Raw genomic sequence first — 24,545 nt, forward strand, 5'->3', positions numbered from 1 at the left:
GATTTTATAAAATTAACCGTATGCGCAAAATTCAAAACATAATAATGACAGGCCACTATTTGACGTAAGTGGATTAAAGTCAGTCAAAATTCTAAAAATTTGTATTTATTGTATTGTATTTGTAAATATTAACTCTTATTACTACGATGTCTTTAGTTAAAAATGTACCTATAAAACTGTATTTGAAACTGATCAGCATGTCTTTGTTTTAAATACCATTACAACCTACAACTTAAGTTAAAAAGTTGGTTCTGATATCGAAGTTTTGACAGAAAAACACTTGTTTGCTAATTAGCAATAACATTCAAATGTAAAAAATCAAATTTCTTTTTATTTGGAACAAAAAATATGGCACAAATTTGTTTTGTGTTATAATCAACAACTCGCAAGCCTTTAAACGCTTTTTTTATTCCAAATAATACGGAATTTGATTTTTTACATTTGAAATTCAACAAAACAAGAAACCAAACAGGTACTAAATGGTTAAATCTGAAAATATTAACAGCTTTACACTGACACACATTCGTTATTATAAAATCGTAATCGTACGTAATTTTCTTCTTTCAAATAATGAAAATGTCAGAATGAGTTCGACTTGACAGTTGTAAGTAAACGAAAACTAAAGACAACAGAATCAATTACTTGACTCTGTTTTGAATAAAAACGACAACATTGCTAAAATAATTCTTGAGAATTAGGAATCATTTTGAGTATATTTGTTTAATTTTCACCAAAAGAAATGCACTAACATTATTAAAAGAAAATCCTTTCTCAACTGAATATAAAAAACTGTAAATTTGCACAAAAAATGTTTTTGTCGTTTTGTTTTAATTAATACCTCCTAACATGGTTATAACTTAATCATAGAAAAACGTGCATACAATGAGAGGGCACCACACATTAAATTTACCACAAAAAAGTTTCAAATTATTCTTTAGTTTTTGTTTTATACGATTGACCTGTTTTAGCTGACTCATGTTGTATCATCAAATAATGCTTTGGAAAGTACAATTTTTTTACACATTTCCTAATTTGGAGAAGAAAACGATTTATTTTTTAATTAATAAATTAAAAACTGATATTTAGAAATTAGCGGATTTTTTATTGTGTTAAATCCATAATCAATTTGTAGCTTCTTATAAAATATACACCGTATCTCAGAAATATGTACATTAATTTTAACTGGTAATAGAACTCGTTAATAGCAACAATACTTATAACTACATATTTCAATATATTTTTTTCCCAAACCTTGAAGTTATCCAATTAAAGTTATTGAAAGATTTGGCACAAATTTCGTTACACGCTTATGAGATTACCTATTTGCAAGTTGCTTCTCCGATGCCGATAAGTGAAGAACGAAAAACAAATGCAAGAAAACTTTCATCTGTTTTTTGTTGCGCCCGTTGCTGTGAACTACTATAATGATAAGGGTGGAAGAGAAAAAAGAGAATCATATGGTAGATATTAAATGAAAACAATTTTAATAATTAACACTTTAAACCAAGCCTAATGACTCGCTATACCTAAGATAAATGAGAAAATGTCTTCTAATTAGTGTATTAATCCGTAAAGAGTCTCATGAAGTAATCAGAGTAATCACTACTCATTACACGAAGTGTTCAAAGTGACCGCCGTTATTGTCAATACAATAATAAAGGCGCCGACGAAATGATTCTCCACTCTTTCCAGCATACCTCTGTTATTGCGAATTGTTGTGGCAGCATTTTCCACCCGTTCTCTTAAAACTTCAATCGTATCCAGGGATCGAATATACCTACCAAGTCCAAGTACCCCCACAAGAAGAAGTAGCACGGAAATTCTCTAGGCTCGAGGAGCACTCCTGCACACTTCACCATACGCCAACACAACACTAACACAATATCTGTGTATTCACTACTAGAAAATAAACGCGCCATTTTCACAAAATTTTTACTTAAATCACAGAATCAACACGTAAACACATGCCTTGTAGAGTCGGACAAAACTAACTAAAAATTTAATCCTCTTATCGACGCCTCAGTCACAAAGCGAAAAAACTTTATTGCAAAAACACAATGTTTTGCGTTGATTTTACAAAAAGTATTAGGTATTTCGCGGTCACTGTCATTGCGTCAAATAACTATAAAATGCGAGTAAATAGACAGGTCGTTAATTTATGGGGGAATAATACTGAAATGAAAATTATATTTCGAAAAAATGGTACATAACAATTTTGTTGTTCTTGACGAGAACTGTCACTGGTTAAAATAATGTACCGTGAGATCATTTAAATTTATAATTAAAGTTGGCTATGACCTTAAAATTAGATTGTCAAAGTGGCGCTTCAAAATTCAATACAGAATATGAAACTGCGAGTTAACAGTTGTATCAAACACCTGGCTTGGATACAATTATAACTCGCCGTTTCATATTTTGTACTGAATTTTAAAGCGTCATTTTGACAATTCAAATCAAAGTGTCAGCGGTGTTGCAAATTTAATTTTAAAGTCATAGCCTCCTTTAATTATAAATTTAAATGATCTCACGGTACTAATTTCTGAGGCACGTTGTATTGTTGTACATGAGGCTACTTCGATTTTTGAAAAAACTGTTAGTTTTTTTTTTTAATTATTAAAAATGGAAATAACAATCAGGCAGCCCATGATTTATTGCCTCTCAATCGCTCATAGCAGGCTACCGACACTCTCCTGCCGAAAGAAATGATTATTTACTCACCCATTTATAGTTTTAATATTCGGACGATGCTCTACTGTATTAGGAACAAAGTAAATCATCTTGGTAAAAAATATTTTAAATGTTACGTTATAGTTGTGTACACAGTTGACAGTTACTTAACGTAGGTACGTATAGAAATATGAAAGCATTGATTCCTTACCGAATTGAGAATATCGTGGGTTTTAAAACATTTTTTGATGACACTATGTTTCCAATATTACAATACTGAAAAACTATAAAAAAAGTGTTCTCATATTGTTTTGGGTTTAAAAAGAAAATTACGAGTATCTTTTGAAGTAAGTTGCGTCTGTGACCGTGAAGCAGATTCGGTTTCAGATTTTTGACTACGTAATTCCTAGTAACTAAACGAAATCATTTTGTTCGACAGTCGACACTGTCAGAATTTGAGAATTTTCTCCTGTGTGAACGGATTTTGATAAATGTCACAACTTGTCAAAACGAAACGTCAAGTCAATTTTAAAGATCTAAGGTGCTCGTCGAACAAAAAAACTTTGTATTCAACTCGTTCGTGTGTAAATTGGGCCTTTTTTGGCATGTAAAACGCGAGTAAAATGTTAAATAAACTACCGGGATATCAAAAATTATCTTGGTCAAAGGTGGTCATGGATTTTCAAATACCTAATTGTCGAAGCATTTGTGTCAATCATTTTTTGAATGTCACAATATGTCAAACAGTTTTATTTTTATTTTTTCCCACACTTTGCAGTATGTCGAAGGATTTGTCTGCATGCCTTACAAATTGTGTTGGTGTGTTTCGCGAAACTGACTCTGTGACTCATAAAAAAGGTGCTGGTAGGCCAATCGTTCGTACCGAAGAAATCGGTCACACAAAATAAGTTGAGAAGGACGTTTTCCAATCCATGACCACCTTTGACCAAGATAATTTTTGATGTCCCAGTACTATTATGTACGAAGCGGACTGCTACATTACTTGGAAACTAATTACTCAGGATGATAAAATCGACTGCAAGTCCTGACGATTAGACCCCCACAGACTTACCCACAGCTGTCATCTCCTCGTATTGTGTTACATTATGTATTTACAAATTCCGAAAAATATTTTGCTACCAAAGAGTATTAAAATTTTCTGGGAAGAGTTGTGTTGTTGAGATAGCCACGTGAACATTATAACGAGGATTACTTTAACGGAAACATCTATCTATATAGTTTATCATTCTGAGAAATTATCAAATCGTATAATCTGAATGATTCACTTTGACGTTTTTTACTAGTGCACCCAGAACTCGTACAATTTGACGATTTTATTGAATATTAAAAATTAAAAACTTAAATTGCATTTCATTAAACGCCTTTACAATAATAATTACGTATACTTAATGGAAAGAAATTCAATTTTTTTTTAAACAAATATTATAGTATCATTTTATTGGATATTTAATTGGATTCATTAATATCAGCTTAGACTCAACAATAATTCAGTAAACAATTAATTATTTACAATCTTGTTAACAAAATTAATCTGATAATTTTTCAAAAACTTTCGCAAACCGTACAACTCGGGCATATTACATCTATTCGTTTCGTAACCGTGATTCTCATTATTTTGGAAATTTTTCATGTAGTGCTTTAATTAGTTTTTGTAGACAAAAATAGTTTCTTCGACGGGAATCACACACTGGGCCATTACGTGATTTATTTTTGTTCCACCTGTGGGGCATCATCATCATACGCGTCATTACTGTCATATATGGAGCATTCTAGTGGCCTTTTCGTATCTCTTTAACTTTTTAACAACTCAATGTAAATATATGAACAGTGTCTGTTTCCTTGATGAACCATTCGTGCTAATGTGTAAATAAGATTACTGTGCAGTATTTCTGACCCCTCAACCTTAAGTCAAACCGGTTTTTCCTAGTATAGTACATTGGTAATTTACAGTTCTGCAATCGGTCAGTGATTTCTATGAAAAAAAAATACATACATACTTACAACATAATAATTATCGAAAATAATGTTGCAATTTAAAAGATCTCCCTTGGGGGGCTTTTGATGCGTTATCAGCAGACGATCGAGCAATAAAAGAATCCATTCTTCTTTACAAAAAAAACCTCAAGTGGGGGTCACAATTGTTTCAAAAGTTATCACGAATAGGAGATTACAATCAAATAAATTGTTTCTCGATTCTGATTTCCACCCAATAGAAGTTTCGACAGATAACGTTTCCTCATTCAATTGTTTACATCCTGTCCTTAAGTCGTAGTTAATTAAAAGATTATACGGATACTCTCGTTAGGTTATCAGATTAGCACATCTCTGTTCACAGGAAATTGATAAGTACGCAACCTTAAAAATAACTTTTTCAATGGATCGAACCTTTGCTGTTTACGCTTCATTCACAAATCAAACTGTTATCTGGAAATAGTATCGAATTTTTGTTCATTCCGCACAAATAAGATCTGATACGACGTTTGCACATCCGCTGTTGGAGAGCTACGAGTATTATTCACACAGTTTATCAATTAAAAAATTTAATTGCGGGACAGGTACAAGTGGAGTAGTAGTAAACATGACGACATATTTTGTTTCAAGTATAGTTGTTAGTACTGCGGTATTAAAAGCATTGATTCTTTGAAATAGGAGTGGATTCATATTACCACATAATGACACCGACTCGTCCGACGCAGCTCTAGTGGCGTTATATAAAAATAATAGTACAGATAACTCTTACACGTATTATTCAATCACCGCGTCAAATAAGATCAGACCAGACGGATTAAAATATTTATTACGATTTTACATGACAATGCGTTTGTTAATTTTGTGATAAAAGTCGCAAATAATTCTGTTTTGGGCCAAAACTCGTACTACTGTTTGCAAATTCGATATCCGGTTCATTTCTACGTTTCAACGGAACTTTTGCGATAATTCCTAAAACGTACAGAAACTGAAGCCATTATCGACATCCACTAGAAACCAGTTAAGGGGTCAGAAAATGAGCATCATTATTAATCGTTATCAAGCCCCTCTGACCATAAAAACCTCTAAACCAGTATTTACTGGTTCATATTGACATTAATATGACTTTCTTTATAACTTATCGAAAGTCCGCTCTGCCCCCCGTCAATTGCGAATGAAGAGAGATGACAACATCTTGACACCAGTGCTAAGAACAAGATCGGCGGACTTTTATCACGGCTGTATTTAAATTTACACAATATAATCATTATTTTTATGCTTGGAACAAAACAAATTTCAAGAGTTTTCGAGTGGAACAGAGATAGATAGTCATGTGTTGTTTTCTTATCACACTCGAAGTTATATAAATCAAAATTTTTGTGTTGTATCGTATTATTTTACGCTGACATCCCAGCCAATCAACTTCATTGAGATGCTTCTGTCTGATCACAGGATGGTAGAAGGGCAACCTCTCCACTACTACTACTACCACCCTTACCCCGAACTCCCTTTCACCTGTTACTCAACGTTTAAAACAATGGAAATGAGAGAAGAATTAATGATGCCACACTCCCCCAACAGCACGCAGGTAAGAGCTTCAACTTCAACTAGTCCACAACTATTCTCATTTCGATTTCGATTGCAGAGCGACAGTGACAATTCCCTCTCCAGTATCGAAGTTTCCCCCAAACCAATTAGGGCGAGGACCGTCATTCAACACACGCCAAAAACAAACGAAGTCCGTTGTTGTTGGAAATCATGCGGTATTCTCTTCGAATCCTTGGACCAACTAGCTACGCACGTGACCCGGGTGCACGCGTCGAGTGGTCCCGGAGGATTATTTTATTGCGGATGGGAGGGTTGCTCCCGCAACAGCAAAGGTTTCAATGCGAGGTAATACCGACTGACACGCGTCCAATTCTTCGTTACTAATTTAAACACCTTCAGGTACAAGATGTTGGTGCACGTCCGGACTCACACGAACGAAAAGCCCCACCAGTGCTTCCAATGTGACAAGTCCTTCTCCCGGGCCGAAAATTTAAAAATACATTCGCGGTCCCACAGTGGTGAAAAGCCCTACGTCTGTCCGGTACCCGGCTGCAACAAAGCGTATTCGAATTCCAGTGACAGATTCAAACACACCAGGACGCATCAAGTGGAAAAACCGTACCAATGTAAAGTCCCGGGTTGTCCGAAGCGGTACACGGATCCCAGCAGCTTGAGAAAACACGTCAAAACGTATAAACACTTCGTCCACGAAAACAACAAAGTCAACGACGAAAATGTCAAGAGCAATTCTTGCGTCGATAGAAAACTTGAAGGCGAGAAGGGTCACGACAAAGTCAACGAGAACCACTCTTGCGACTGCACGCATATGTGTTGCGTGTCCGGTGGGAACAAAACGAACGAAATTCTTCGATTCGGGGCTTTGATTAATTTCAGAAGAGAAGAGAAATGTACGACGTGGAATCCATTTTTCTCCCCTGACCACCAAGAGAACATCCTAGTTTCTTACAACGTACATCCGGACGACAATATGGACATTGACGTACCGCTAGACTTAAGTATTAACAGAAAAGTTATGTAATCTTAAACTTAACTTGTGGAGTATTGTGTGTTCAATAGTATAGTTCGCGTTTATTGTATTTATTAACGTGCATTTAACGTTGTAAATGGCAATAACAGATTGTGATAACATTTTTATATTTATTACTGCAAAATGCTGTTTATTATTTAAATAAAAAATATAATGTTTAATTATGTATCATTCATTAATTTATACTCGATCAAAATCGATAACCAACACTTGGCAACAAAAATAGCTAAACCGTGGTTGATCGCCGGATTTAGATGTCGATTTTACAATAACGACAAGTCCTCTTCTGGTTACAAAAACGTTTCATCTAACAAAATACTGCATGTTGACCGATCGCTGCAAAATTATTGTTCTGACAGGTTTTGCAAATGACATTACGTTATCAGGAGCATAATGTCAACTCATGACATCACTGGTATCAAGTACACAAACCTATAAAAAAGTAATTCTCTAAAACTTACTGCTCAAAAATGATTATCTAAAACTTGTATTTACTAAAACAAATAATCAGCCATGCAACTGGTTAAACGAATTGTTTTGTACGGTTTAACAAGAAACGTAAAATACTTTCATTCGATTTTTTGACTTACAATTACATAATGTTAAAAAGCAAATGTGTAGAGAAAAACAATCGAAATTGACTTGATTCTATTTATTGAAAATGTTTTTTGATTGAGCCGGGTTTCCATTAATATCACAAAATCGAATGAACAATGATTTTTTCGAAGCATCACGATATTACAGTTTTGTTTTGAAGAATTTGGCGCATACCTTCGATCATTATGTTCAAAGAGCGCGAATCCTCTTTAACAATATCTACTAGCTTGGCAATACCATTTTGTTGCAGCTGAAGAAAATCTTTCAATTCAAGTTGAGATTCAGGCACCAATTTATATCGCGGTTGTGGTGGTCTCGTGGTATTTTCCATCAGTTTTACTGTTGAAATTAGTTCGTTCAGTTGTCCCTAAAATAACTCAGATTAAGCTTACTCGCCGAAAACCAGACATACACCACTTTACCTTGAACTGAGTGGGGACGTTCAGGTGGGCGTACATTGTTTCAAGCTTGCCCTTCAAATATTCTTCCTCTGGTTGTATAGCTATACCGTTCTTTCTTATACTCTCTTGCCTAACCAATATCTACAACGCAAGCAGTTTTGGTTATTTGAGACGACTCTCATTGAACCAACCCACCCTTAAAGTTCTATGCTGCAAGTGAAGAAATCTATGCTTCAACTCGTTTATTCTAGCGATAGAAGCTGCATGTTTCTTTTTCAATTCCGCCAATTCGTTATTGATTTTCTCTTCAAAAGCTTTATGTAGTCCCGTTTCGTGCTCTTGTTTTAATTTTCTCGCTTTTAGATCGTTAAAACCGTAAACTGGCACTGGCATGTATTTATTTGGATTTGGATTGTCAACAATAGCCGCTTTCCACATTTGAGGGTCGAAACCTGTAATTTTTAATCCGTAACGGTTGCAACACAAACATACCTAACTTTTTAATACCTAAAGGAACCGTTTTTAAATACTCTTCCAACGCAGCTTTAGACGGAGTGACGTAAGCGACGATCGATGTAACCCCTACGTTGGTAAGTTGTTGTTTTTGTGCAGGTTGATTTAAATAATTTGCTAAATCTGTTGCCGGAATTTTTCTGCTAGTGCCTGTTACGCCTTTTTCCATTACCACGATTCTTATTTCCGTCTGTGTGTCCGCTATTGCTTTAACATGCTGAATAATTACTTTCAAGTTTGGCTTATTGCCCAAAATTCCAGAGATTCCGTTAATAAGAACTTGTTTTTGATTGCTAGAAATAATATGCAACAATATTAAAATAATAATAGACTTACTTCGACGATTACCTCAATTCCGAATACTTCCGATTGAAAGTCAGCTTCACTAACCCTTCGGTATTGTCATGCTCTGGAATAATATTATACCCTACAGCTTTGAAACGATAGAATGGGTTATAAACTGTATATTCCACCGGTGGTAAATTCGGATTGTAATATCCCTTGCCCGTACCCCAACAAGCTTGCAATAAATTCCACTTCTTCAAAATGTCATCCCTCTCATCGTTATAAATATTTATGGCATATATTGATGCTATTACTTGTTGATTTTGTTGTTGTTGTGTTGTTAAAACGCTTTGCGGAGCACCTAAAATCCATTAATTCCATACACGTGTAATCCACTCGCGTGGATTATTAAAATACAAACCTGTTAGTGGAAGTTTTGTTCCAAAACCGCCTCCAAACAAGCTTCCACCAGTGGGTTGTGCACCAAAACCACCTGTTCCCCCTGTCGTAGTCCCAAACCCTCCGAAACCACCCGTAGTTTGAGTGTTTCCAAACCCTCCAAACAAAGATGGCGCGCTAGTCGTGGTACTACCTCCGAACAATCCAAAGCCTGAACCGCTGGTGCTGCCTCCACCGAACAAGCCTGTCCCAGCCGTGGAGGTTGTACCGCCGAAGCTCGATCCAAATAGATTCGGTGCTGATGTTGTCGACGTCCCGAACAAGCCCGGTGCTGGAGTACTTCCTGCTCCGAATAGACTAGGGGTGGTCGTGGTGATATTACCAAATAAAGTTGGGGCTTGCGTCGTGGTCGAACCACCGAATAAACTTGGTCCGGAGTTGGCGGGTGTGGAGAACAGAGAAGCCGAGGTGGCCGGAGTACCGAATAGATTAGGCTTCGTTGTGGCGGTACCGAACAGGCCGGTACCGCCCGAAGCACCAAAACCTGTGCCAAATGTCGGCGCCGATGTGGAAGCCGGTGCCCCGAAACTTGTCCCAAAAGCGGGAGTGGAACTCGCAGGAGTTCCGAATGTGCTTCCGAAAGCTGGAGTGGTCGAGGATTGGGCACCGAATGTCGAGCCGAACCCGGTGGAGGGTTGTTGGGCAGTGGAACCGAACGACGTTCCAAATCCGCCGAAACCTGTACTGGCGGTGGTGGCTGTTACACCAAATGGAGTGCCAAAGGCGGTAGCTGTAGGGAGGAAATGCGAAAAATGAACTGTCAATTTAGAATTAATTAAAATTATGTTGCGGTTAAGTTGCGGCACAGGAAGGTCTTTGATAAAGTTTTAAAATAACAGTGGTTCTGAAACTGTTGTCCGATGACCATTAAGAGTTCAACAAATAACAGTCGGTGGTCCACAAGTACTTATAAAAAAAATCAACGGCTTGAAATGGAAGTCCGCAAAAATTTTTCTTTAATGGAAGAGTCTTCGAGCACTCTGAGTTTCAGCAATTTAATACTTCTTGACAACTCCAGAAATATTTAATGCATTGTTTCATTGACGGAAATTTGACATAAATAAATCTTAGTATAATATAATTAAAAGCAAAAATAATTTAGTCCAAACTGCTGGAAAAAAAGAATTGGGATAATAAAATGGGAAACATATTACTGCATTTGGTTTATTTTGTGTTTTATTTCCTTTTACGATGATATTTAATTATAAAAAAAATATTATTTTTTGCATATCGTAATGAAAGTGGCCCTTCTTTACACGCAAAATTGTAGTGAAAGTAGCACTTTTTTACACGAAAAATCGTAGTGAAAGTAGTGAATCTCCTTGGAGATGATTGTCAAAGCATACCTTTTTTTTGTAATTTTTCATAAATCCATTTAGACCAAATTTCTCAAAAAAATAGTGTGTACAACACGTTATGAAAGTCTCTTTTTCACTTATGTATTTGCAAATTCGTCAAAAAAAGTATGACTTTCATAACTACATAGTTATATAAATAACTATTTACGTTGAAATTAAGCCAATTTATTTTAATGTTATAAAAATCTGCTTCATAAAAATTTTGATTTTCTAATTGCAGTTGGAAAAGATTATTCTTTTTGTTATTGGTCTTATTGGAATTTCCCCACTTGGATATTCCCAGGCACAATAAAAAATCCCCAAGTACAAAGCCTAAGTCGATGATTGTTTCGTTTTTAACTTTTTATTTAAACTTACTGAGGTCATAAAACTCTTTAAGAAAATTATTAATTAATTTCCTGAATGTGTTAATGTTTAACTAATACTTTTTCAACATCTTTTTTTAAAATAGTTTGTCATTAGCTGTCACATTATTTTTTATTATTTCGGGTAAATTTCAAAATGTGTACATAATGCATTTAAAATTCTGTAGAGTTGAGAATTTGGATTGATTCAATTCATGATTTTTTGTTACACTGTTAGTAATTATCTATTTTATTTTCATTTTTTATTGTTACATGTTTTCCTGTATTTGGGATTGATGGGCTGTTGGAAAATAAATTATTATTTATTGTTTATTTATTTATTTAATTCCAGGCATAAAAAAAGTAAAAAATTGCACTACATTCAATACCATATTAGTGTTGTAATATTTTTATTCATGTTCTTGTTATTAAATTTCCGCATTTCCGCCACGGAAAACCTCAGGATGTTGAATATTGACTGTCTTGCGTCTTCAGAATTTCCGTGTGACGGGAAACAGGGAAATAAACGACGTACGACGTACGACGTACTTTCCCCGTTCGTTAATAAAATAAGATGATCATAAGAATTAAATAACGAATTATATATCTTTAAATAAATCAATGTTAAAAGCGGTATGTACAGGACCCACTAGAAACTTTTACTTTAACCTTTTTATTACTGGAAGCAATACTATCAGACGATACAAACATATTATTAGTATTAAAAATAAAAATATTAGTGTGGGCATTCGTCAATCTCAAAATGTTTTCCGTTGATGACTGAGGGTGTGACGAACTCTTTCCGAGGTTATTGGTAAACAATGACGTCTTCGTTTTCCTGAACCGCAAGTAATCGCAATCAAAATACACGATGTGAGTAATCTTGGCGCGTGTGAAAAAATTTGTCTGGTTGGTGCTTCACATTTACCACGAAGCGGTTGAAATACAGAAAAACCATATTTGCATAAATAAACATTGGCGATAAATATCGTTCTTGTAGCGAAAAAAGCTTCAGTTGTTGATAAGTTCTTCTACAGTTCAAGTGTGTCAAAGCAACTACATCATGGAACATACCAACTTGCAGGTTCGTTAGCATTCAATTATTATTTTCTATCAGTACGTTTTTTTAAATATTGAGTGCTACATTTTTTTAAATTAAACATAATATTTTCTTGTAATACACCAACAATACTCTATTGTACAACTAGTTATGAAAGCCATACTTTTTTTCATGAATTTGCAGTTCGAATCATCGAATCAAGCACATGAATAAAAAAAGAGACATTCATGTTGTACACGACATTTTTTTGCATAATGTTGTAAGTTGAGAAATTTGGCCTAAATGGATTTATTCAATATTAAAAAAAAAGTACTACTTTCATTACGATTTTTCGTTTAAAAAAGTGCTACTTTCATTACGATTTTTCGTTAAAAAAATCAACTTTCATAATCAATACCTATGCAAAAAAAAAACCAAATTTATAATCCATGTTATAATTAATATTTCAGAATGGTCCACATTTTTCTTGGGCAGATAGACCCGTTTTACAAGAAGACATCACAAATCCTGTTGTACAACACGACATCACAGATCAGGCGGTTTCTGAAATCAGCGTGGATGGTGTCGTCAGTTCCGTCAAAACCTTAATAGAAACTTTTATGAACAATCAAACTGAATCAACGTTGACACCGACTACAGTTGCCCCCACACTGGACGAAAATGTCAACAGAACCATTGCCACTATCAATCCAATGGTTGGAATTGAACAAACATCGATGATTAATGACATGTTTGAAAGCAACAGTACTTTTCTCACCCCCAACACGATGTTTAATGAAATGGCCGAAAGCAATTTAACAGTTGTCACAACTATGCAACCCGATGAAGCTACGAATGTCATTACCGAAGTTATCGGTACAACTGTTGAAACAGTTGTTACAACAACTGAAAATGTTATCAATACTTTGTCAGATGTGACCACAAACACCTTCGGAACTACGACCAACGAAGAGGATACATTAAGCCCTGGTTATCACGGCGATTACATCGAAGACAACACATTGTACATCGTCTTGGGAGTAATATTAACCAGCTTAATACTGATTCTAATTATTCTCTTAATTGTCTACAAAAGATACAAATCCAAGTCTGGATCGCATTCTAACGTATATTGCGTAACAGATTTGAATGAAGTTAGTGTATCTAGTTCTCACAAAGATGCAGCATTCGATCAGCGCATAGCACACTTTAATTAACAGGAACAGCATTTATTAGACTACGTATAATGTGATAATAGATAAATAGTTAACAGTATGATACTTTATCAAAATAATTTATTATTGTGATTGATGTTAAACCGCAAATATTATGTTTTGTTATTTATTGCTTAAAATAGTATGTATTAATACAATATATTGAATCTTCCGAATTAACGACTTTAATTGAGAAATTTCATGATTTGAAATAATTATTTTCGGAAAATTGCCTAACATTATAAAAAAAGAGATGTGGTTTTGCACGGCTTGTCCATATCCGTTTCCGTTTCTTTTTCCTGCATATATGCCGCAAAAAGTTTACGCCTTCACTTAGTGTAATACACAATTATTAAATTGTATAAGATCAAAACAGAAAAAAGATTATTCTCGTCCTTTTAGAGAGGTATTTACTGGAATTTTTATGCTTTTATAATCATTAATTATGACTGCATTAATGTCCGCTAATATTTAGAAAATGTAAACATAAACAAGTAAATAAGATAAGACAACTACATACTGGAAGAAGTTTCAATAAAAAGGTTCCTAGATAACCTTAGGCTTAGGTAGATTTTTGGTTTCTACAAAAATATCTTTAATTGCAGAATTTTATGTGTAGAATGAATTTCAAGAGTGGCATAAATCATGCTGACCTATATGTAGATCTTTTGGTAGTACTGTCAGAAAACTTCATAAATTAATACAGTATTTTGCTGTTTGCAGATGCTGATGGTAATAAGAAGTGTGGAAATATTGACGTTGGCAAACCAGAGATGGCTTATTAAGGTTACTGTATATACAAGAATGTTTTATTGAATAATAAATATTTTGAAATTATTAACTACACGTACACAAGAAGAAACACGAAAGACTGATAGGAAAACATAACCTAACAATTTGCGATTTAAAGAAACTTACGTTTAGCGGCGGCATTTCCAAAACTAGGTTGATTTGCATTTCCAAAAGAAAATGCCATATCTGTATTTAGGTTTTTTGGTAATTGGTAATTATAAAGACAATTTGTACAATTTACTTAACTATTTTAAATACAAACTAACCGAACATTAACCAATATTAACTGTCATCTGTGTTGATTTTGATTGACACGCAGTAGCTCCAACCTTAGAAAGTTAAATTAATGTTGTAAAATAAATTAATAAATACACAAAAGAAGCAACTCTGCCGAACATAATTGCATTTAGGATTTACATCACGATTGATTTTTTTTTCAAAAGTGTAGGTTTATTTTTAATTCCTTTATGTAAGACACATGGTGCCCTGAGTTGGCAGCATTGAATCATTATCTTGACGTTCTTGACATTTGGCATTTTCAGTAGTAGATTGGTGGTGCTGTTTTTTGTACTTTGAATTTTAATGTTTTCGTAGTAAAAAGGAGTAAAAAAAGTTTAGTGTTGTATTGTTTTTGTACAAGTGCTTGATGTTTATGGGGTTAAAAAACCGGTAGATTAAGTGTTCGAATTCTGAAATCGGTGCCACTTTTCCACCCTCGTTTATTTTTGTTACGATTACATTTTGGTAAAATGGCTGAAAGCAACGGCGAAATGACCGAAGAGGACATAATCATCAACGACCAGGACGGTCTGCCGAACGTACATCCAAATTTATTGGCCGAGGCCGACATCGACAGTCCCGAACATGTGACAGACGACGAATTCGAAGATTTGCCTACTTCTTTAATCGTTACCAACATACACGATAATGTATTCGAGATCCCAGGTAAGTCTCAGTAGCAGCGTCAATCCAGAACTGAGTGATGCACATTTCCAGACAAAAAACGTGAAATGGAAAACTTATTCCGCGATTTCGATCCAGAAGTTACATTTCAGTGGCTTCGCAGTTTTAGAAGACTGAGAGTGAACTTCCAGACACCAGTGGCGGCCGCTAGCGCTCGCATTCAGTTGCACCAGTACAAGATTAATGATTCAATGATCACCTGTTATTTTGCTCAACCTGTCACACCTGTCAAAAACAGCAGTTTGCAACCTCCTGCACCTTTTAAACAGTTCCTAATCTCACCACCTGCATCACCTCCACTTGATTGGGAGCCCAGACCTGAAGGTGAGCCTATTATCAACCATGATCTTCTTGCAGCATTAGCAACACTTACACCGGGTACTTCTCATGAGTTGCACCCACCTTCACCAGGGCAGCCTAGTATTGTTGTTCATACTGCCTTAGGGGCTAATAACACAGGCTCTAAGCCTAAATTTGCACATACCTCATGCCCAGAACGGAGTTAATTCCTGTTGTAGAGTGTGTATATAATGAATAAGCTATCCTTGGAGGTTTTGATGATTATTTATGAACAGAACACTGGGAATATTTTTTTAAGATGTCTGAGCTTTCAAAGCCTCTTAACACAGTCAATTTCTCTCTATTAATGTAGATCTGCCCCATTTATCATGTCTAATAAGTCTCCTCATTGTGTAATTGAATGTCAAACTGCTATGAAAGTTGTTGATATGTTGGTTGTATAATTAAACTCAATGTGATAATAAAGGTGTTGCAAAAGAAAATATTTCCTAAAGTACTCATTAATAATTTGTTTCAGTCATAATCCATTGGTCTTTTATCCACATTGAAACCTCTGAGATCAGAATGTTGTGATATCTGGTTGTATAATTACTAAGCACTTTTTGTTCATGAATATTTTTTTTCTTTTTTAAATAACTAACCAATCTGTTACGTCTATCATTTTTAAAGGGGAAAAATCTTAAATTAACGTTAATAATGTAAAATGACTGATGTTATTATGGTGCTTTAGTTATTATTGTCATTAGAATCTATTGTGTATTTTCCATCAGTTTGAGTGTTAATTTTTATGATAATTACCACAATACTCTAAACACAAAAATTTAACACCTTCATTAAACAAAAATTATTATCTGAAAATGTAGGCTGAGAGTGAATGTGAAAACATTAAATTTGACAGTAGAGTAAGTTATTTCTGCCACTAAATAATTAAGTAAAATGTTTAGTGAAGCGAATCAGGGCTTAATTACGGTCTGCCAGCTTATCTACTGCTTGTAGTAGAAATCTGCAAATTGTAACACGCTTAAGCCGTCAGAGATGTTAAACTTTTGTGTTCACCATAATTATGTCAATATGAAATTATTTGTAGGACCTTTACGATGTTGGGAATAATTTGTGTCGATATTTGAACGTTGATTGATTTATCAAACCAATTCCAGAATAAATATGTGAATTATATTTTGTATAAAAGTTTTGATATGAAGTTCCACGAGGCTTTTATAAATTTACTAATCTAACTGACATCCAACTTCATGGCATTCTTCTTTAGTACTTTAGTGAACAAAAATATAATAGAACAATATTGATCATCTAATATACTCATTCTAGAGTTTAGATCTTCGCTTATATATCTGCGAAACTTCAGAACTTCCTTTTACTTTTATTGATTATAATGACAACGAATTTACTTTTTAGTTTCATGCTAGTCTTTAATCTGTGATTTTCTCTTTCACCTTATAACGCGATGTACATTTTACAAGTTAGGTATTTAAATTTATAATAATTTATGCTAATATTAATTCATTGTTGCTAAGTGTTTTTGTTTTATTCTCTTACGTTTGTAAATGATGTTTGAGACATTAGTAAGCAGGTAAAGCGATTAAATCCATTATTTACACATTTCTACAAAACGATTGTGGCGATTTGAACAATGTGTGTGGCGTAACGCGTATTTTTTAATTTTTTGCTTCATCACATAATTTTCAAGGAAGCGTTGATGTAAAAGATCAAATCGTGTCGTATGAATTTGAAAGTTTGGCCATTTTATTTGAAAAACGAGTCACATTTTTCCTTATGTAAGTGGGGTGGAAACGAGTTTAATAAAAACAGAAACACTTTGTCAAATGACTATGCAACTGACATTTTCTGTAGATAAAATTTATGTTGGGGGTGTCCGGTTCACCTGACTTTCGTCGAATTTTGCAGGTTCAGTGCAATTACTCGAAGCTTGAAATTCGCATAACAGTAAAACATTAAAAACGTAAAAAGTACTAATTTAATTTGTAGGCAATTTGTGCTTATTTCCTGTTGGGTTTCAAGCTTGTCACCAAACAATAGCTCTAAACATGTTCGTATTTATCCACGTGTACTTTGTAAAAAAAAACTTCATTATTTTCATCGTACTAAAATACAAACGACGTTAATCATGTATCTATGTGTAAATAAAGTTATTCGTTAAGTAAATGGTTCTTTTTATTTTTGTGGGGAAAGAAAACTACCCGGCTTGGTGTCCTATAAAAATATTTATTTGATCAATAAATACGTTGTGGACAACAGATGAATTAATCCACAATCCAATTCCACTCGTAAGAATTATTACTCATTTTGCTAACTATTAAGTTTAAGCGACTTCACCTATTTACTCCTAAAGGTTCCATTTGTTCAGACGTCGGCGGTTTGACCGTCACAACTTCTTCTACTTCATCTTTGTCCTTTTTGCAGCATGTAGTGAAGAACGTGTCCCCTTTCCCGAAATTCTCTCCATCCTGAATCGACTGAGGCATAGGTTTGTTCAGTGTTTCCGGCAGGAACAACGTCAAAAATCCAGAAATCATAGCTATGACGGCGAAAATAATGGAAGGCAAAGTCGGATCGAAAGAATCCAAAAGGGTAATGAGCGGTGTCAACGCTCCGGAAGTCCTGGCACACATCGCCCCGATTCCCAAGGCGGAGTTGCGAATAACCGTAGGAAACAATTCCGCGGAATAATTATAAATGATGGCGAAGGAACTGGCAATCAGAAATTTGCCAACGACGACGCAAGCTGTTGATTCGGTGCTGCCCATTGTCAAGTTGGCAGCGATAATGCAGCAAACTCCTCCTAGGATCATGTTGAGGGCAGTCAAGGACCGTCTGCCCATCCTGTCCATCAGATAAACGGTCAAGACGTAACTCGGTAGTTCGACCAGGCCCATGACGAATAAAATAAGGAAAGGGTCACCACTTAATTTGCCCGTGCTCAAGGACAAGCCGTAGTAAACAAGAGAATTGGCAAACCAGTTCAGGCAAACGTTCAAGGTTTTCATGCGCAAATTTGGCGTTTTGAAAAGGTCTAGAATTCCCGCGGAGTCTTCCGTTTTCGTTCGACTTTCGGCAGTGCCTTTAGAAACGAATTCGGCTGTTTCCAAGTCTATGGGACTACCGTTCATTTTTAAAGCCTTTTTTACTATCTCGACGGATTCGCGTGCGCGCCCGTTGGCCCAGAGCCACCTCGGGGATTCGTCCATTAACCAGAAATGACCGATCAAGACCAAGCTGTGAAGACCGTAGACAACCTGGAGGAGCTGGCGGTCTTTGATCAAGGCACCCCATCCGGCCACGAGCATTATACCACACGCGAAGGCTGCCTGGAAGGCTACACCGCACATGGAGCGCTTGCTAGGACCTACCAACTCCATCGTAAGGACGAAACCTGGAAGAGAAGTAACATACAAGGTTGGCCAACAGCTCGTCTTTGTACTAACAATCGAGAAAATTGTCTGTGAATTGCCCCAACTTGCTTTAAAAATTTCAATCAACAGCAGTACGTCCAAAAAATTCGTACCAAAATTTTCCCTCGATCAGGAAAGGTATTGGAAACGACTGGAGCAGTCTCAGACAGGGTTTTAGTGAATGGTGGCGTGTTCGCTCAAGTTTCTTGATTGCAGTTTGATTTCGCAGCGCCAACTAACCTGGTATATAACTACCAGCCGATCCAAAAATCCCGTACAAGTAGCGCAAAGCCAGGAACGAATAATAATCAGGAGTAAAGGCGACAGCAACGCCGATAACTAATTGCAGCAAAGCTGACCAGCAAAATACAGGCTTGCGTCCAAACCTGTCGGCCATGTTGCCGAGCGTCACCGCTCCGGTGAATACCCCAAACATATACATCGACTGGGCCACGGCCCCCATCCATCGGTTGTCGCAGACGAAGCTCCATTCGATGGCTCTGGACGTTTGGTAATAAGTGTCGTCGTACACCCACGAGTCGCACCTGTAGGAATCGTTGGTGGTGGTGTTCAAGAGACTGCAACTGTCGAAATCGCCAATTGGTAGTTTAGGAAGATAAAGGGACAGATCCGAGTCTGACAGATTCGCCATTGTGTGGTTGACGTCAACGTCTGGAATTTCGCACCTGTTGATGATGTTTAATTAGTACATTTTTAATAATGAAAATGATGCGCATTGGTACCTATGTTCGGGTACAGCAGCCACGGTTACTAGAGACAACATGTGAAGGCCAGCGGTTACAGCTGATAAAATGTGCAATGTGAACTGCCACATCTGGTACTTCCCAAAATCACCTGCAATTAAAAAGAATAATTTTTGCATGACACGTCCCATTTTCAATTTTTTTTTTCAAAATACGTAAGTGCCACGCGAAACTTAAAAAAATGCCAATCATATCTAGGTCTTTCTAAATCGATATTTTAAGCAAAAATTAATATTTCTAAATGATGTTCAATTAATTAGTATTACTGCATAGTTGTAAAACTGATAATTTTACTTTCTCATTGTCAGTTTTATGTAAATTTTGAGCACCTACATATTTAGAATTTACATAACTAATTACAAAACACATTATTATTCTTAAAAGACCTTCAAATGGTTACCTAGCACCAATTATAGTAAAAATAGTATTAACACGTCCCATTAAAAATTAACTGGCGACATAGTAATAATTAAATAGAAGTAAAGTGATTGAAAAATTCATATAATTAATTTGAAAGGCCTGCAAGGGTAGCAAATAGGTGTCAAAGAAATCGGTGATTCTGATTACACCTGTGGAGAAAATTTTAATACATGTTCTTATGTACGATTATATTTTTAACGATGTTAATATTGTTTGTTTCGCAAATCGTAAAATTCTAAACTAGTCAGAAAAATATAATTTAAAGATACGACATGTACTAACTATTTTTGGTTTGTTTTAAAATGCTATTTATACATTGAACAGTTTATATTACGTTCCACATCTGCCCGTTTGGATCACGAAACTTCATTAAATTTTAAAGTCAAAGTTTATATAATTTTATTGCATTTGCTATTATAAGCAAAGAATAAAGCGGTTTTTTTTTCAGGTTTTATTGACTTTTTTACGAAAATAGAATGGTCGATCTCGTACCCAGGATCGGTCGTTCCCATTTTGTCTAACAATGTCTGAAATTTCAAAATTTATTTATTAGCCAAGTTTATGAATTGTTTCGACACTCTTGTTAAATATTTATCAATCATTTGAGAAGGGTGTCGTAAATAATCTTTAGACGAGAGCTAGAAAGGTGTCCTCTCCCAGGTCAGTTTTTCTTAACCTTAACCTGTTCTATTTTAAAATGACCGGCCCGGTAGATTTAATTTGTACGAATTACAATACAGCAAAAAACTGAGGTTTCGTCCTCTCCAGGTATAAAGATTTAAAGTGAGATTGTATATATTTTTAGACAGAGTTTCCGGCATTTCATAACTTAACTTGATTCTTATCTAGTTAAAAAACATCTATTGCACTAGGCCCGAATATATCTGATTGTATTATAAAAGATCAGATTATTTCCTATATCACATATTAAGAAATTAATCTCCATTTATTTCTTTATTGTTGGAAATATATTTTTGCACTTTCTCGTTTCTCGCAATAAAATAAATAGTGATACGTAGCTTTTGTATTCCTATTTAATTCTTTTATCAATCGATAAAGACGATTTACAGAATGATTATTTTTTTTAATGTCAAAAACAAGTTATGTGACCACTGATGCAATAATATTTCTCAACACAATTTATTTTGTGGTAATATCTCTAACGTTTAATATACATAATATATGAGCAACATATTTGTTTTATGTATTTGCATTTCATTTTTTACTTGTTCGAATATTAACATGAAATAGTGTTTTTAACGAGAATAAGTTTTCAACAAATAGAGTCTTTTTATATGGTAATCGATGTTAATTCAGTCTAGCCGGAAATGAACTTACTTTGTCTTCTGGGTCAAACTGATATTGAACATTAGTATTTTCAATAGTTCATTTCACTTCAGCCCACTAAGCTGTGATGTCCTTTAAATTGAAAGTATTCTCATGCGCTACTTCATCCTTCAAAAAATTGCATTTGTCAATCAAGTCGCCATAATTTAAATATTGTTAACCTCTCTATTGCCTTCATGAATTATATCATTTTATTTAGAATAATATGTATTCTGTTGCTAAGTTAATCCGCACGCCCTTCATTAAATTCTCATTATCAGCAACTGACCTCTGTAAATGTGGACAAGGATGAAGTACGTACGACTAGGTACATTCTGATATGTAAAAGTAGTTAAGAGTATAGGAAATAAATACTTAAATCATAGTTGATAAGAACTGCATTAAATTCGTACAGTTTCATTTACTTCGTCTTTAATTTGTATTTACTTCTTATTTTTAGCATGAAGCCTTAGAATAAATGGGTTGAATGACTTTTTTTTTTAATCTAATCACCAAGAATGATAGGTACATGTCAGGTGTTTTTTAAATTAGTTATCGTCGTATTAAATTAAGTAAAACAAAAAAAAAAGATAGGTGCAAATGGGTCTTATCGAGATTAAAATGTATCATACATGGATTATCGATATACGTTGGATGTTTAAATAAATATTGATTCCTCGTCGAGGTAAATATAAAGTTCATGTTTTATTTGATTTATATTTCGAAATATAGAGATCAAAAGGTTACAGATCATCTATGTATTTCTGTCTGGAGATATATGATGGATTAAAGTTTAAATTAATCAATTAAATTTTTCTAGCGAACAAGATGAAATCAGTAGGTACCGTCGTCGGTTTATTATTGTTGTCGAAATCCGTCGTAATGCAGTCGCAACTTTTTATTCATCCTAGGTACAATTCTTCCGCCGATAAAAACTTTTATCAAATTCACGGAACAATTCGAAGTAAAATTAAAATGCAGCGTTATTTTAAGAGTTGCACATTGCGCCCAAACAATAGAATTGCCAAGTGTGACGGTCATTCACATTATTTTGTGGTAATTATTTTATCTCTGACATATTTACTATTATATTTAAATTTAATTTTAGTAACTGTGTCAAATCAATCCTTTTTGTTCTAATTATATTTATTAAATTATTTTGCACCAAGCTGTCGATCTTTTAAAATCTTATTCGGCAGAAATTTTGTTGCCAAAAGTTGCACTTTGCCAAATCATTTACCTAATTGATTTACCGTTCCTGTCATAAATCAAAAGTTATTTACCATTCGCAACAACTTGATTTATATCAAAAACTAATTAGCTAATACACCATTGAAGTGTGCAAACATTTATTTTTGATTTTGTTGCTTAACATCCAAAATTGAGGACGAATCAACAGTAAAACTGTTACAGTTCATAGATAGCAAACAATGTCGTTAAGTCGACCGAGAAAAATGACACTATTGTATTTTAGCAATTTAGTGTAATCAACAAAGATTTAATACCGGTATTATTGTGATCATTAAAATGAAAAAAATATGTCTCCATCCAAAACGTAATAAAGTCTGAAGGATATAAAAAAAAACGAAATTTGTGTGCTTTATTAGTTCAACACAGATTATGAATTTATATCCCCAATATATCAGCTTGTAAAATTTTGTAATAGATATTGTAAAATAAATCAACAATCAGATGTCCAAAAATGGCAGAAAAATGAGTTGCTGCAGTTTCTGCCACTGTCTGAATTTTTTAGATAAAGATTATACAGGGTGTAACAGAAATAAGTATGTACAGTCGATGGACAAATAAAACTGGGACAAAAATGACAATCACATAAGTCAAAATTTACAAATTTGCATCGTTTAAATACGGCTTTGTCACAAATAGGTTAACTTTCGTATGACATATTCTATAGATAGTGACAAATATATTGACAATTCAATGGTCTGATTTACATAGATTAAATTTTAAGTGTCCCAGTTTTATTTGTCCACCGACCGTACATTAATATTTTAACCAGTAACAGAACTCGTCATGATGAACAATTTTTCTATGTACCATTTTTTCCAAATCGGCAATTTTGTTTAGCATTTTCCCCCCCATAAATTAACGAGGCGTTTGTGTAAACCTTCAAAGCACAGGTTCTGATAATGGACAGTATTTTGAGTTTGTAAAAATGCTTAGAAACGGTCGTCACATTTATAGTCACTTCTGGTCTCCAGTGGCGGGTAACGAAATTTTTGGAAAATTTTAAACAATTTTAACTCATTAACGAGAACGTTTACGAAAAAAAAAACTATTTAGAAAAGTTGTTACTCTTTATGAGTTATTACCAGTTAAAATTAATGTACTTATTTCTGTTACACGCTGTATAATATCGAGTAATTTTATGTCCGTCTGTGTACTTTTAAACTGTGCTATAATCCTGCATTTGCCATCATTTGCAGCAAATTTGTGTCACTGACCTAAAGATAACTGTAAATTGCACATTGACTTTTGCTCAATTTTTATCAAAATTGTAAGTCTTGTTACACGTGACATTTATATGTTGGCTATTTTAAATAATTAAAATTTTCAATTTCAAAGAGAAGTCATTCAAGTCGGCGACAAATACAAATTGCACCGTTGTTACTTGGAGAGATTTGTGCTGCAGTTGCATTATTTTCATTGACATAGTTCCGTTAGTGTCACATTAAAACTTACCAAGATATCCCATCATGGTGTCCAAATCGTAGGCGCCATCCATCTTGCTCGAAATTTAAAAAAAATCCCGCCGACACTTCTCAAGAAACAAAGAAAACAAGAATAAAGGTCCTTTACACAGTCTCCACGCACCACTCAACTTTTACTCTTTTACATTTCATGTGTTCCAAGCGACTGCGCTCCTCAAACAACAAGATAACGCGAACACCAAATGTGGCTGGAAAAACTGATCGGCTTGTCACGTGTAGGGGTCCAAAACACGTGGGTTTTTCTGAAAACGGTGCCACCTCCAAAATAATCCCAACTTATCCTCCCCTCGCCTGTGTCGCGTTATCGCAGATCGCAACACTACCTAAATCCACTTATCTGTTTTGTAACTTGTCGATT

The 24,545-nt window shown here is 34.7% G+C and overlaps 4 protein-coding genes across 5 annotated transcripts; 2 read left to right on the forward strand and 2 right to left on the reverse strand.

Annotated features, from left to right (window-relative positions):
* Nucleotides 1-6,088: 6,088 nt before the first annotated feature.
* LOC138134616 (zinc finger protein GLIS2-like) lies at nt 6,089-7,413 on the forward strand. The gene is made up of 3 exons (XM_069052985.1): nt 6,089-6,244; nt 6,302-6,549; nt 6,604-7,413. The coding sequence occupies exons 1-3, from the start codon at nt 6,089-6,091 to the stop codon at nt 7,241-7,243; spliced, it is 1,044 nt and encodes a 347-aa protein (XP_068909086.1). The 3' UTR covers nt 7,244-7,413.
* On the reverse strand, nt 7,349-14,566 carry LOC138134609 (nucleoporin p54-like). Of its 2 annotated transcripts, XM_069052966.1 has the most exons (8): nt 14,381-14,566; nt 9,470-10,237; nt 9,112-9,409; nt 8,758-9,056; nt 8,446-8,702; nt 8,272-8,391; nt 8,024-8,216; nt 7,349-7,684 (listed from the first exon to the last, which is right to left on the reverse strand). In XM_069052966.1, the coding sequence occupies exons 1-8, from the start codon at nt 14,436-14,438 to the stop codon at nt 7,671-7,673; spliced, it is 2,007 nt and encodes a 668-aa protein (XP_068909067.1). In that variant the 5' UTR covers nt 14,439-14,566; the 3' UTR covers nt 7,349-7,670. The 2 variants fall into 2 exon arrangements, with proteins under 2 accessions (XP_068909067.1, XP_068909066.1); XM_069052965.1 differs by having other exon boundaries at nt 7,349-8,216.
* A 185-nt stretch (nt 14,567-14,751) lies between these two features.
* On the forward strand, nt 14,752-17,698 carry sra (RRM_RCAN_like domain containing protein Sra). Its single transcript, XM_069052992.1, has 2 exons — nt 14,752-15,199; nt 15,251-17,698. Exons 1-2 carry the CDS (start codon nt 15,004-15,006, stop codon nt 15,721-15,723), a joined length of 669 nt encoding a protein of 222 aa, XP_068909093.1. The 5' UTR covers nt 14,752-15,003; the 3' UTR covers nt 15,724-17,698.
* A 40-nt stretch (nt 17,699-17,738) lies between these two features.
* LOC138134610 (organic cation transporter protein) lies at nt 17,739-24,442 on the reverse strand. The gene is made up of 4 exons (XM_069052967.1): nt 24,159-24,442; nt 19,689-19,800; nt 19,186-19,631; nt 17,739-18,926 (listed from the first exon to the last, which is right to left on the reverse strand). The coding sequence occupies exons 1-4, from the start codon at nt 24,199-24,201 to the stop codon at nt 17,866-17,868; spliced, it is 1,662 nt and encodes a 553-aa protein (XP_068909068.1). The 5' UTR covers nt 24,202-24,442; the 3' UTR covers nt 17,739-17,865.
* Between the last annotated feature and the right edge of the window lie 103 nt (nt 24,443-24,545).

This window comes from Tenebrio molitor, chromosome 7 (genome assembly GCF_963966145.1).
Source record: "Tenebrio molitor chromosome 7, icTenMoli1.1, whole genome shotgun sequence".
NCBI lineage: Eukaryota > Metazoa > Arthropoda > Insecta > Coleoptera > Tenebrionidae > Tenebrio > Tenebrio molitor.

Coding starts and splice junctions, on each gene's coding strand:
- LOC138134610 (XM_069052967.1), bottom strand. CDS start 24,201: ATGGATGGCGCCTACGATTTGGACACCATGATGGGATATCTTG. Junction 19,801..24,158: donor CACCATGATGGGATATCTTG/GTAAGTTTTAAT, acceptor TTTTAATTGCAG/GTGATTTTGGGAAGTACCAG. Junction 18,927..19,185: donor GGCTGGTAGTTATATACCAG/GTTAGTTGGCGC, acceptor CTTCTCTTCCAG/GTTTCGTCCTTACGATGGAG.
- LOC138134616 (XM_069052985.1), top strand. CDS start 6,089: ATGCTTCTGTCTGATCACAGGATGGTAGAAGGGCAACCTCTCCACTAC. Junction 6,245..6,301: donor ACTCCCCCAACAGCACGCAG/GTAAGAGCTTCA, acceptor TTTCGATTGCAG/AGCGACAGTGACAATTCCCT. Junction 6,550..6,603: donor AGCAAAGGTTTCAATGCGAG/GTAATACCGACT, acceptor AAACACCTTCAG/GTACAAGATGTTGGTGCACG.
- sra (XM_069052992.1), top strand. CDS start 15,004: ATGGCTGAAAGCAACGGCGAAATGACCGAAGAGGACATAATCATCAAC. Junction 15,200..15,250: donor TAATGTATTCGAGATCCCAG/GTAAGTCTCAGT, acceptor GCACATTTCCAG/ACAAAAAACGTGAAATGGAA.
- LOC138134609 (XM_069052965.1), bottom strand. CDS start 14,438: ATGGCATTTTCTTTTGGAAATGCAAATCAACCTAGTTTTGGAAATGCC. Junction 10,238..14,380: donor TGGAAATGCCGCCGCTAAAC/GTAAGTTTCTTT, acceptor TCCTCCCTACAG/CTACCGCCTTTGGCACTCCA. Junction 9,057..9,111: donor CGGAAGTATTCGGAATTGAG/GTAATCGTCGAA, acceptor TATTATTTCTAG/CAATCAAAAACAAGTTCTTA.